The sequence below is a fragment of the Prionailurus viverrinus genome, chromosome E1, assembly GCF_022837055.1.
Source record: "Prionailurus viverrinus isolate Anna chromosome E1, UM_Priviv_1.0, whole genome shotgun sequence".
NCBI classification, from domain to species: Eukaryota; Metazoa; Chordata; class Mammalia; order Carnivora; family Felidae; genus Prionailurus; species Prionailurus viverrinus.
In genome coordinates, this window is record NC_062574.1 from 14,635,224 (window position 1) to 14,648,514 (window position 13,291).

The window sequence follows — 13,291 nt, forward strand, 5'->3', positions numbered from 1 at the left end:
AAGCCTCAGAGGTGCAAAAGGGAGCCAACAGCATGTGGGGGGATATCAAACAGGGTTGCGTGGGGCCTTGAATTGAGGATTAGGGAATAATAGCAAGAAGGGAGAGTGGTGATACACAGTGGGGAGGGGACGGTGGGTGCCAGAGGGCTCAGACAAGTCAGGGAAAGCGTTAAGAGAGATCGGGATTTCATCTAGTAGTGAGGCTGAGCCCGAGGGAATTAATTCTCCATCCTGACTTCCTGAGGACCCGTCACCTAAAAGGGATAAAGGAGCGCTGTGCCAGGTCTCCTGGGGCTGTGTCTTCCTCCTCCTTGAGGGAAGAGGAATGAGGATTCTGCCACCCTGCGTGCTGCAGGTCATAAGGCCAGGGTGACGGATTTCTCTCTTAGGACAGAGGCAGAGAGTCTTCCATATACCTGATCTGAATGTGACCCGCCACCCACTGGAGCCACCGGGGACTTTGTTTTCTACTGAATCCTCAGGGCCTGGAACAGTGCCTAATGCACACAGTAGGCATTTAGAAAATATTTGTTGAATTGACTGTTGACTAAGTGTGTCGAGTGCTGCAGATATCTCAGAGAGGGTATTCTCCCCCACACACGTAAAATAAAACTAGGAACAAATTTGGTGAAGGAACCTGAACACAAACCTAAAGGGTGGTCTCTTGATCCTGGCCATCTGGAAGCAAATAAGAATGTAGCTCAGCGTAACTGGAGCCCAAGATAAGTGCTCCTAGCCCAGAACTAACTGGCAATGTAGAAACAGACTGCATGCGGGTATTTGCAGACTGAGACAGACATGAGGACTTTCATCCCCAGGGGCTGAGCTTGTAGCCTCCCCTGCTGGTTCAGTAAGTGAGGGCCCCAGCGCCTGTGTTCCAGGTTTCAGACCAGCTGAAGCCAGCCAGACCTGAAAGGCTTGTGTTGGCAGTGCCAGTATCCGCCCCTGACTCCTGCCGATGTGGGTGGCTGCTCTCAGAGCACTCTGCAGGGGAAGCGGATTGGACTGCAGCCCAAGCTACTGCTGCCTATAGTTTGCTCTCTGCAACGGGCTCATGTTGAGAATGCACCTTGCTCGTACAGCCGGAGCTCAGAGCTCTAGAAAAGAATAGTTTCTTTCCACGAGGGAACCGTTCGAGAAGAGCAAGCTGTACTTTACACAGGAAAATCCAGACTCCTCTCTCTGGCTTTGTTCAGAATGCCAAGCTCAGGAAATTCAGGTGGGTAGAAAATGCCACATTGGGGATTTTCTCATCATTTCTTTTGTATTGAGGAACCTGGAGCAAGGATCCAGCTGGGTCTCATTTAAGGAGGATAGTGCTAAAAAGACAAAGCCACCACACAACCCCAGTATGAAGTAGCTAGATGGACAAGGCAATCTTGATATTCAGTACAGGATTTTAGTTCTGTTGTGTGCATTAATGGCTTGTTTATCCTAAAGCCCAGGTCCTTGAGGCCTCTCTAGAGTCCCACAGAATGCGTGTCTATGGTTAGGCCTAAGAATCTCTGTGGAGATTAGGAGGAGGGACAGCTAGAGAGAGGCCAGGCCTTGCTTCTACCAAGTGGCCTACCCAGCAGCCTGGATCCAGCACCTTAGTTCTGAGTAAGATATTCCAGCAGCCTCAACAGCCAGGTGAACATTCCAGAGGAGTGCCAGCCCCATGTTTCCTTCTTCATTACCTCTGAGTCTGGCTTCCACGCATGTCTGAGCAGAGTGAGGCAGCAAGGAAGAAGAAAAAAGAACAGCCATTCATTAATTGAGCACTTGGCCCGGGCACCTTGCTGAATGTTTGATAATGCATTATCTCTTTTATTTTTTTTTTTTTAATTTTTTTAAACGTTTTTTATTTATTTTTGGGACAGAGAGAGACAGAGCATGAACGGGGGAGGGGCAGAGAGAGAGGGAGACACAGAATCGGAAACAGGCTCCAGGCTCTGAGCCATCAGCCCAGAGCCTGATGCGGGGCTCGAACTCACGGACCGCGAGATCGTGACCTAGCTGAAGCCGGACGCTTAACCGACTGCGCCACCCAGGCGCCCCACATTATCTCTTTTAAACCTCAGAACAACTTGAGCAAACAGAGGCTCAGAGATGCTAAGTAACTTGTCTGTAGACACACAGCTAGGAAGTCGTAGTTAAGACAAGTCTCTCAAGTCTCTCTGACTGTGAAGCCCAGGCTCTTGATCAACCCCGTTTATTGCCTCAACTTGCCTCTTTCCAGAATGGACCCATTGTTTCTACTGTGCTTACCTTCTCAGTGCCAGGGTATGCTCCACAATTCTGTTCCCTCAACTCTCCCTCCAGGGTGAACATAATCTGCCTCCCAGTAGCCAGGTATCTGCACCTTTTGGAATATACAGTAAGACTATTTATTAGGGTAGCCTCTTCCCTGTCCCTGAACTCTTCTACCTAACCATTTTCCAGTTCCCACCCATCCCTCTCTAGGAGACTTCAGGGCAGTGCAGGGGTGCAAGTGCACGCACGTGCACACACACACACACAGTAGAGGTGGGTGTGGCGAGCGGCTGCCATACCACTCTGAACAGGCATCTGCGTGTTGTCAGTTGATGGGTAGCGCCCCCCATTGCCTCCACTGTGAAAAAAACACAGCTGTTGGGACCAGACATGTGGAATGGGGTGACTGCTGTGGGCTGGTCGACGATGTTAACATCTCATTTTGTGATTCATTGACCTCTCAACTAACACAGACTAACTATATAGGACTAAGGAGTGCTGGGTCTGGACATTGGGATCGAAAGTGACTGCAGGAGAGGCCTGCATTTAGCTGCGTTGCATAGAAATGGGGCCCCGCTGCAGCAGGGATAGGGAAATGGTGAAGTGCTGAGTGACTCCCTTGACAGTGTGCCCAGGGCTTTTCAGGTTATATGTCTAGCACAGGGACCCGTGCCTCTTCTCCCTCTGCCCCCTTTGTCATTCAGCACCTGCACAGGTTCTTCCTTTCTTTCCCCTCTGACCCGCCACCATCTCTCATAGTCCAGTACCAATTCACTCTGATTCAGGTAGGCTGTGAATGTCTGTCTCCCCATCGTAAGCTACTCCCTGTGTCTTCAGAGTGAATGTGCATCCTTATGGCCAGCTCCCTCCTGCCTCTGGAGTCCGCTCCCTGCCTGGAAACCCCTCCCTCTAGGAATGTGAATGAACCACTTCCTCTGTCCTCCCAGCTCCAGAGGATTCCCTGTGTCTGAACTTTCATTGGCAGGCCTCTTTGTAGGCTGACCCACCCTTGGCCACTACAGAATTGTCCTTCCCACCCTGTAGTCTCCTGTGAGGGTGAGTCGTGAATAACCAGAGGTTCCCAGTTTGTGAAAACGCTTTAGTCTGACTTTAGCTTCTTGTAGCCAATCTGTAGGCTTGGCTTATTAAAGATGATAATTAACCCATTGCTAATTGACCTCAGAAGCCAGCCAAACAGCCTATATTCACCAGCCTTGGTGGTGGATTTGCAGGCTATTTTAAGCTTTCTTAATAATCTCCGCAAGACTTCACTTTCTGTCTGCATCTTATTTGCTCTAAGGACATTCTGTAAAATTAACAAGCTATAAAATTTGATTGAAGGTTTCAACAAATGTGAGAATAATTGGCTCCATTTAGAGAAACAAGAAAAACAACCTGTAAACTTCAGTTTGTAGAGGAAAACCCATGTGATTTTTTCTCTTTAACCAGAGGAGCAGTAGCAAGCAGGACTTTTTAAGACCAGAAAAAAATAGAACTGGCTGATAGTACAAGTTTAAATTCTGGTTCCCCCAAACCAAGAGTTCAGAAAAAAGAAACTACAAAATCAAACCAGCCCCTGTTGTGCTTGTGCCTTCCAAGAGGGCCGTTTGGAGATAACAGGGACCCCAATAAAGATGGAGTGAGTGCCTCATTCCCTAGAACTTGAATCCAGAGGCCTGGTTCTCAGAGCTCGCTTGGCTACACGGGCGCAGGGAAGGGAGGAGTGTTCTCCCTTCTCTGTGGCAGCTCTGAGGTGTTGAGTCTTGCAACTCAGAGGACATCAATCAGTCTGTGGTACCTGGTGCTCAGTTCCTTTTCTCTGTCTGTCGCCCTCCCCCACAGTCCATAAGACAGATCTCTTTTTCTGTTCCTTCCAGGGCATCTCTGCCCAGGCCGGGCTTGTCTCCTGCCAAGTGGCTGTAGAACACTCCATTCCTTGCTTATCAACCCCACCTAAGGTACCCCAGACCAGTAGCTCGGTCTGCCTTCCCTCTTCTCTCTTGACCTAGAGGTTTCTTCCTGCTTTCCACAAGACCTAACTTTCCACATAGCTCCAAGCTCCACTTACCCCATGCATGCTCTCATTATACCTCTAAGGAACTGAGTCTGTGACAGGACAGACTCCTGTGTGGCCTTGCCACATCTTGCTTTCAGTCCTCCTTTCTGCTTGGTTCTTTGCGTGTGGACCTGATCCAGTGATAACCGGAGCCCTGAAGCTAGAGGTTTCAGTTCCCACTGGTGGGGCACGCTGCCTCAGATGGTTTTCAGGGGAACGGAAAGGGGCTTTCTCTGGGCGCCTTTCTTTTAGCTCTTCCCTGACCTAAAACCCCAGTTTTCTTTTCAAAGCTGACTAGAGTGATTTGTGTGAGACACTTTGTCCATCAGTGTTGGAGTTCCTGGTAATCTCCTACACAGTGAGTCTCCCTCCAGAAGGGCCAGAACTGCTACTGAGAAGGTGCTGGGTCCCAGGTTCCCTGGGGTAGTCCCTGGCCAGCAGCCCTTTTACTTACCTCTAGCCTGTTAACAGCCCATGATGGAGGCCTCCCCTGCCCAGCTCTGTTGTTTGCCCAGAGCTGCAATGTACAGGCCGCTTACATTCTGTGTTTTTCATTGATATAGAACGGAAAAATGTACTCATGAACAGAGCTGTTGTGAGGATTATGTCATAGACTTCAGCTGGACTCCTTCCTCTCCAAGCAGGGAGCCCAGCTTTAACCCCTGTCCTACCAGGAAGTCCTTCTTGGCCAGCCAAAGAGCATCTTGGAGTTGGCTCTTTATGGGTGGTTCGAAGGGCTTCTTCCATCACGGTGTCCCTTATTAACCACATTTAAACTTTTTCCCCAACTCAAGTGCTGGAGTCTTTGTCTGGGAGAATATTCCCATAAGCCTCTTGTAAACTACAGGACCAAGAGAACTGTGGTCCTCATTCTGCTGGGCTCATTCCTCTGGCCTTAAAGTGGAATGCTTTACCAGATAGGCCAGAAGGCTGGAGACAGAAGTTTCTCTATGCCCCTGGGCAAGCCCTAGACTTTCTCTCTCAGTTCCCCCATCTACTATATAGCTAGAAGCCCATTTCTCACTCACTTTGGAAACCTAAGGAGACAGCACAACCTTGGCTGTCCTCCCTGCTAGTTGGATTGCAAAGGAGGGAGTTTGCAATTCCAAAAGGCTGGGTAGCTTGTCTCTCTGCAGACACCTAGAATTCTCTTTAGATCTTTTAGTGGCATCTCAGAGATCCCAGTGGATCGAAACCCTTGAGAATCAGCCAGGAGTGCCCTCGCCCTAGGGAAGGAACTAACTGGCCATAGCAGACAAAATCCCCAAAGAAACCTTGTTCCTTCTAAACATTAGAGGGACAATCAAAAAAGGGGGTGGGGGGGGACACGACACGCCTTTTTGCTTTTGTGTCCGTGTGAATGACAGTCCCCAGTGATCCCCTAAGGATGTGCTGCAGGCAGACTCAGGATGTCTGCATCCTTGGGGCCCCCCTGCTGTGCCCTGGAAATCCCCATCTCAGGAGTCCCACGGCCATAATGTGCCCTTTCTCCCTCTTGGCCACTAATCACACTTTCTTCCTGAGCCTTTGAGCATGCCACCAAGCCCATGCTGTAAACAGCAGGAACTCTTCTCACTGCCTATCAGCGGGCACACACAGCCGTGGACATGCTCTGCTCTTCTGGGCACATTTCTGCTGCATATTCAGCAAGAGTCCTGGCATACTTCTTACCATCCAGGTGATGCCAAGGACCATGGCAAGCTTTTCCTCTGTCTTCCTCTCACCCCTTAACCCCCACCTCCTCTCCATTCACTGGTAGCAGCCTCACACTGAAAAGGAAAGTCCTGGACCCATTACATAATTCTCCATAGTGCAAGCAGTAGCTGGGGCATAAGGTCAGAGGTCATAGTGGGGTCAGGTGGCTGACACACACTGTAACGACAAGGTGGTTAAAATTAGACCACAGAGAGGAAACTGGCAGTCTTGTGGAAATGCAGAAGTTTCCTCTGCAAGTGAGAGGCTGGGGATGCAGGGAGGCCACTGTGCGTGCTGCCTGCCAGGCCATTACTCACTGCAGCTCTGTTCTTTAATGCTTTTTAGCCCCTGCTTCTGTATTCTAGCCTTTCTCATGACATGTTTGAACAAACACACGCAGTAGAACCTATGGCTACCTGCCCTGGCCCAAGTCCAGGACCTGGCACCCCAAGTTCAAGATGGCTGTCCTTTCCTAAGCTTTCTCTGGGTAGCTGAGCACCTGTTAAGTCAGCTTCTCAGGTGGAGGTGGTCGAGACTTAGCCTGAGATTCAGGCCTATAATGCTACCAGGGCCATTGGTGAGGGTGAGCAGGGGGCACTCATAGGCAGGGAGAATAGCAGGTTTGGCTGGGAGGGGCAGCAAAGGATAGAGTCACAGAGTTGGAGTCACAGCTGACTGGTGCGTGCTGCACTTGCCCTGGCCAGCCAGCTGGCACAGTAGCGCTCAGCTCCACAGTGTCCTAGAAGACTTGGATCACACCTGCCTCATGTTCCCCTGTGCCTGTCGGTCCGTACTGCGAGCCTCCTGTGTGCCCCACTTGCCCTTAGCACCCCCTGGTAGAGAAGCACAAAAAGTGCAAGACGTATCCCTTTGCTACCAGTGGGGTTATTGTCCAGGTGAGGGGCATATGCACCTGTAAAACAAGGAGCAAACAAGCAAAGCCAGTCTCCAAGTTTGTACTTTACTATGTGATACAGACGTAGAGGTCCCTTTCGTGGTCTGGAATGGGAAAGCATGGTGGAGGGCACTCTCCAGGGGCTAAGGTTAGTGCTGATGAGGCAGTGATGGCCTTCACCAGTTTCCAAGCTCCAGATCAAGCACTTCCTTGGTACATGCCCTGCCAGTAAGGAGGAAAGGACCCCAGAGGCCAGAGATGAAGAGCAGGGCATGCGAGGGTGCCAGCAATGCAGACGGGTTTACAGGTGAGGACACACCTGTGTGGTCTCACAGGAGAAGGACCCCAGACAGAGTGACTACGGAAACTTCCTCTGAGACACTTACAAATTTGACAATTGCTCAAGATATTGAATTTCATTTCAGCTAAATCAGCCCCAGTTTCTCTGACAGCACTGGCTTATGTGCTGATGTGGCCACATGGGAGCAGGATGGCGTGGACCCCTGGAGGAGCAGAGCTTTGGTGAAACACCCCCTACCTGCTTTGCCTGTCTCCCTTCTCCTGACAACAATTTCCTGCCTGGCCCCAGTCTCTTGAGCACGAGAAGCTCTTAGGTGGAGCAGGAACCTGTCAGGGGAAGCCTGAAGTGATCTAGCTGAAATGAAACAGCCAAGAAAGCCCTCATCATTCATTTTGCACTCAGGCTAGAAGGGCTCCTCTTGGGAACCGAGAGAGAGGGGAGCCGGGAGGAGAATGGAGTGGCCGTGAGGGTACCAGGAAGCTGTATTCTGTGAAAGCCAGTGTTCTGTGCTCCCTCCTTCCTTCTATCAATTAAATGCTAAACTTAGAAGAATCTAGTGTATTCTTTTTTTATATCAGGACCTCAGTAGAAGAAAGGCAAAGCCCAGAGGGGCCTTGATCGTGGGGTTGTCTGCTCCCCCAGAGATGACCTAAGAGAGGTAGTGGTGCTGTCTTCCTCCAGAGGACCTTGACCTCAACCCCCTTGCCCTGGCCCTCCTTCACAGTCTCACACACGCTCAGACTCCCGCTCGTTCACCCCACAGCCTTGTCGGGTAACTTTGACACACTTGTCACGTGCCCCTCTGCCAGCAAACAGTGCCTGTCATCTTCATCTTCCCTTTCAGAAAATGCTGTTTTGCTTCTCTCCCTCTCGCCCTGTAGGTTATTGCAGCCGACTGCAAAAGGGTCACAGTGCTGAAGTATTTTCTGGAAGCCCTTTGTGGACAAGAAGAGCCTCTGCTGGCATTCAAGGGTGGAAAATATGTGTCAGTGGCACCCGTCCCAGACACCATGGGAAAGGAAATGGGAAGCCAAGAGGGAAAACAACTGGAAGATGAGGTACTATGCGGGGAGAGCCCGCTGTGGCAGAGGGAAGGCTCCCCGCCCCGCCCCCAACCCTGCTCTGCCCATGGCTGCTGCTCTTACCCTGGTTATTTATAACTGCTCACAGCAGTATGGATGTGGACGTGACCAGCCAACTTCTCAAGAGTGCACTCTGCTGGTGCCCCTTCCTGCCAGTCCCACCCCAGTGTCTCCATCTCACTCTGCTACGAGTTCCAGATGCTTCTTTTTAATGTTGCATTGGAGGAGAAGGGAGGGAAAGAAAGAGTTTAATAATGTGCAGCTCGGGAGGCTTAGGAAAGGGAGTTGGGGGTGGGGGGTGTTAGGGTTCAGGCTGAGGATCAAGTTTATAGATGTGTGGAGCTCAGCGCAGCACAGGCCTGAACTCCAGCCTCCAGCACACGTACAGGAAGAGCTGACATTGCTGGCCCCGTGTGGAAAATCACCCCCTCCCCCGGCCTACTCTCCCTCCCTCGCTCACTCGCTCACTCCCTCCCTCCCTCCTGCACATCCTGATGTGATTAAGGAATTCTCCTCTTGTTTGTTTGCCCTTGGTTGTTCCTGTAGCCCTTGCTTCACTCCAGACCATGTGTATATGTGTGTGTGTATGCGCGTGCGCACGAGACCGTGTACACACCCCTGCTAAGCCCCACCACCGGTTGCCCTCCTGTCCACGTATGTGTCTTCTTGAGGGGGATTGTTGTCACAGGTCTGTGTGTGCTGGGTTTGTGTGTTAGTTGAAACAGAACTCTGCCGCCGGCTGCCCTGCTGGCTGTGGGTTCTGAGTAAATGTGAGTGTGTGGTGATGCCGGCACATGCATGCGTTTCCTATCGCTGCCAGCTGCCCTGCTGTCTGTCTGGGTGTGGGCAGCTCTGTCTGGGTGTATACACACACACAGCTCACTTATGCCTGAAGGTTGACTCTCCTTTTTTCCTCTGCAGCGTTAAAGACAGAGGAGACTTAGGTGGGAAGGAACGTGGGACTTCAAGAAGGGACGGAAGTGATTGTAGCCAGAGGCCAGGTCACCCGTAGGCCAACACAGTCATTTGGCCCACAGCAGTCTCAAGCGCCTGGTGGAGCAGGGTGGGGTGCAGGGATGAAATCAGCAACAGGCCAGGGAAGCCAGATGTCAGCTGGAAGCTGTCGTTTGTGATCTGAAGCAGTGATAGAGTGGCCACCTTTGGTTCAGAGTCTTCAGAGCAGCAGAGTCTTGGACTGGCTTCATTAGAATAGCTGGAGAACCCCACCCCACCCCTGATGACACAGGGCTCAGCTTCCAGGACAGAGGTGGTTCCAGGGATAAAGCTGAGCCCATGATTCCAGACTCCAGATGAAACCTGGGCAGGGAATAACGGGAAAGAATGAGCTGTCAGTATGGGAGGAGGCGGTGGGTTGCTAAAGCCATCGGGGTGTCCAGGCTTGAGGTGGGACGGAGCATGCCACCCAAGCCCTGGGTGCTGTGCAGGGAAGCATGGGTGGGGCAGCGCCTCAGCCAGCTGTCTCACCCACACTTCAAGGCTGAGGCAGACAGTGGAAAGTAAGCAAGGCCAGCATCCAGGACTGCTGTGAGAGATGTCCTCTGGCCGGTGGAGCCCACAGTACCAAATCCGGTACCAAATCTCACCTCAAGTGAGGCCCAGAGAGAAGGGCACAATGTAAATGCCAAGGGGGGCCTCCTCCACTCTTAGGAGGATCAGACCAGCTCTCCAGGCCCAGAGTTTGGCTGTGCCACTCTCTCTCTCCTTCTAAGGCTTATTGACCAAACAAAGGTTATGACCCACACCATGCTGCCCACTTCTTCCTTTTCCCACGAGCCTCCTGGGTTCCTTTATGTTAGTGGCCCCTGGGAAACCCTGCTTACCCTGGTCTTTGTAATTTCATAACCCCACACTTCCTCGTTTGCTGTGAGAGCTGAGTGAACCTCAGACAAGCCTCACTGACCCCCTTTTGACCTCAGTCAAGCTTACTCCAAGCCCCGTGATAACCCTGTGGATCTCTGATCAGAGCAGGCAGAGGCAGTGTTCCCCCAACAGGTTAGTTAGCCATCCTGTCCCACTGACTCTGGTCCAGGTTAACCTCACGAACAAGGAAGCAAATGTGTAGACCGAGTCTTCCTCCTCATGGCCTGGGCCTCCCAGAAATGAATAGTCTGTGGGTCGTCAGATGCATGGTGACTGTGGACAGCGTCCCAGACCCCTGAGACTTCTTGGATAGTGACAGTTCTAACCCCATCCTGAGACCCCCGTCTCTCCCTAAACTGAAATATTGGATCACTGAAGCTGGTTGGGGGAGGAAGAAGGAGACGGTGATTCTTTGTTTCCTCAGGCATCATTCTTCATGAGCAGAAGAGAGTCCCATTCCTTAGAGATGCTACCAAAACACCTGTCTTCCTGCCCCTAGATTTTGCTCCCAAGACAAAAGCATCACCTATGCACCCACACACTATACCAACCACTTTTCCAGCCCAAAGAATCCTTCAGAATATCATCTTGAGATGGACAGTTAGAGGAGAGAGCAAGACTCTAATGAACAGGTCCCGGGTGGGCTTAGTGGAAGCCTGAGCCATTCAGGGCTGGTCTGGCCTTACTGTCTAGATTCAAGACCCCAGCCTTGTTGGTAAGAGCACATACTTTGGAGTCTGTCCCACTGGAATTTGAATCCCTGATCTGCCACTTACTACCTTTGACCTTGAGCAAACTGTTTGACTCTCTAAACCTCAGTGTACTCATTTATAAAGAAGGGATGATAGTGACACCTATTTCACAGACCATCGTGAGTATTAAATGAGTTGATACGTGAAAAACACTTAGCCTAGTTACCTGACCAACAATAAGCATTCAGTAAATGGTAGCTGTTATTGTCATAATCACTGTCATTATTATCATCATCTAGTTAGAAACACAGGAATCTTCTCCTACTAAATCACTCCCTGTTACCCATGCTAATGCTGTCCCTCAGAGGACACTGTCTTGGGCAGCTGCATGTTCTCTGCTGACCAAGGTCAGAAGTGAGAGAGTGAGGAATGGAGCCTGGGACCACCCGGGGAGTGGGGGCTTCTGAGAGCTGAGGCTGCAGGCGGGGAGGGGCCATCCCTGGGGAAGGCTCCACCAGCCTGGCAGGAGGCTCCTGAAGCTAGCCAGCCATCTCCTAGCCTGCCCAGACCCGAGAGGGCAGCCGAGCAAGGTCATGTCATGTGAATTCCTGTAATGGGGCTCAGCAGCCCCCACACCGCCAGGCTGTGGTCTTAAAAAGAAACCAGGGCAAGGTCTGCTGAGCTACAGCATCTGCTCCCTGAAGCTATCTCGGGGGCAGGGGAGCTTCCATGCCTAACTCACAGCTCTTGGCCAGAATTGATTCCTATCAGATCATTAGCAGGAATTAGGTCTAAATTGAGTGGTTCAGCTTTCTCTGTTGTTTTCCCCTTTGGTGATTTCAAAAGGAAAATATGTTCTAAGCAAGACTTGGTGAGTGTGTGCAAAGGAGAATGGAAAGCTGTGTGTATAAGCATGGAAGTATATGTGTGTGTGAGTCACTTCTCCTGTGGACATATGACTCTCCAAGAGGAAAGAGCCTGGAGTGCAAAAGGGAGCAGTTGCTATAGGGCAAGGTGGCAGCTTCTGTCGACTCCCTCTCTGCCTGAGTTGAAGGAAGCACACACCTTGGGGTCCTTTGTAAGGAAAGGACAGAAGGGTGGGGCTGGGAAGGGCCATGGGCTCACAGTCTCCTCTCTCCCCTGGTCTGCTCCACCGCCCAAAGGAGGAGGACGTGGTGATTGAAGACTTTGAGGAAGATTCAGAGGCCGAAGGCAGCGGGGGTGAGGATGACATCAGGGAACTTCGGGCCAAGAAGCTGGCTTTGGCCAGGAAGATAGCCGAGCAGCAGCGTCGTCAAGAAAAGATCCAGGTGGGGCCTGCCTGGGGAGGGTGGTTCCCATCAGGGTGGTGGCTGTGTAGGGCATAGAGTGGGGGGGGGGGGGGGGGGGGAGTGTGAGTCACAAGTAGAGATAAGAAGGACCCTCTCAGGAAGAGACGGTCTTGCAGTGTCCTTACTGGTCCCACCCATTTTCTTTCTCCATCACCAAATTCTGGTAACATTTTTGGTGCCTGGAGTCTCCTTTCTCGTGGACTCCAAGGCAGAAGCAGGTTCTTCTCAGAGAATCTGCTGAAAGCTTCTTCTCCAGTGATGATCTGTGAATACACACCTACACATATACAGTCTTCCACACAATTTCAGGGTTTCAGAGTCCCCTTAAACCTTATCCAGGCACTCCTGGAGAGGTCATTAGGTGCTCTGTTGAGAACACCACTTCTCAGGGAAGAGAATGTCATAGCCACAGTCTGCTTATCTGGATTCCCAGTGTAATGGCTGAGCCCCTCTGGACAGGACACACTAAACCCTCCTGGAGAGAAACTACTTCATCTCCACACACGGTTCCTCCACCATCAGCTCTGCTGTGGACCCATACCTGCACTTGCGGCAGGTTTTTCTCTATGGCTCTCCCAAGTCTGTCCTTTTACACTGTATAAGCTCACTTCCTCTTATCTGGGGCTCAGGGCAGACAGAGAAGAGCCAGTCGTGTTCCTCCCTTTAAAGACTTTAAAGACCGTAAGCATGGGGAAGCATCGGGCCTCTTTAGGAATGTCTTGTTTCCAGTCCTCGCTTCAGCCGCCCCTTGCCTTTGGCACAGGGCTTAATGTTCTGTGGTCAGGCAGACCTGATCACATTCTGGGCTCCACCACTTACTGGTTTTGTGACTTCGGGGACATTAACTTCTCAGAGCCCGTTTCCCCATCTGTAAGATGTAAGTGGTAGTAGCGCCTGCCTCCTAGAATTGCCGTGAGGCCTACAGGAACCAGTGCGTGTAAAGCGCATAACACAATGAATGGCACACGGTGTGTGCTCCGTAAGTGGTCACTGTGGCCTGATACTTGTCTAAACACCGACCAGAACTCTGCCCCGGGAAGGGGAATGAATACCATTTGGGATCCGTTGCTCTTGACGTATTCGTGTCCCTTGGCTGCTTGGAATCAAGTGTGTGGTACCTCCT

General features: G+C 51.4%; 1 protein-coding gene across 5 annotated transcripts in view; it reads left to right on the plus strand.

The window, feature by feature from the left end:
• SMG6 (SMG6 nonsense mediated mRNA decay factor) overlaps positions 1-13,291 on the plus strand; it is a 228,090-nt gene that overhangs the window by 197,463 nt on the left and 17,336 nt on the right. For all 5 annotated transcript variants that reach the window (XM_047832481.1, XM_047832478.1, XM_047832480.1 and 2 more), the window contains 2 exons: positions 8,064-8,240; positions 12,001-12,147. In XM_047832481.1, coding sequence (XP_047688437.1) covers positions 8,064-8,240; positions 12,001-12,147 — 324 coding nt within the window. The remainder of the gene's footprint in view (positions 1-8,063; positions 8,241-12,000; positions 12,148-13,291) is intronic.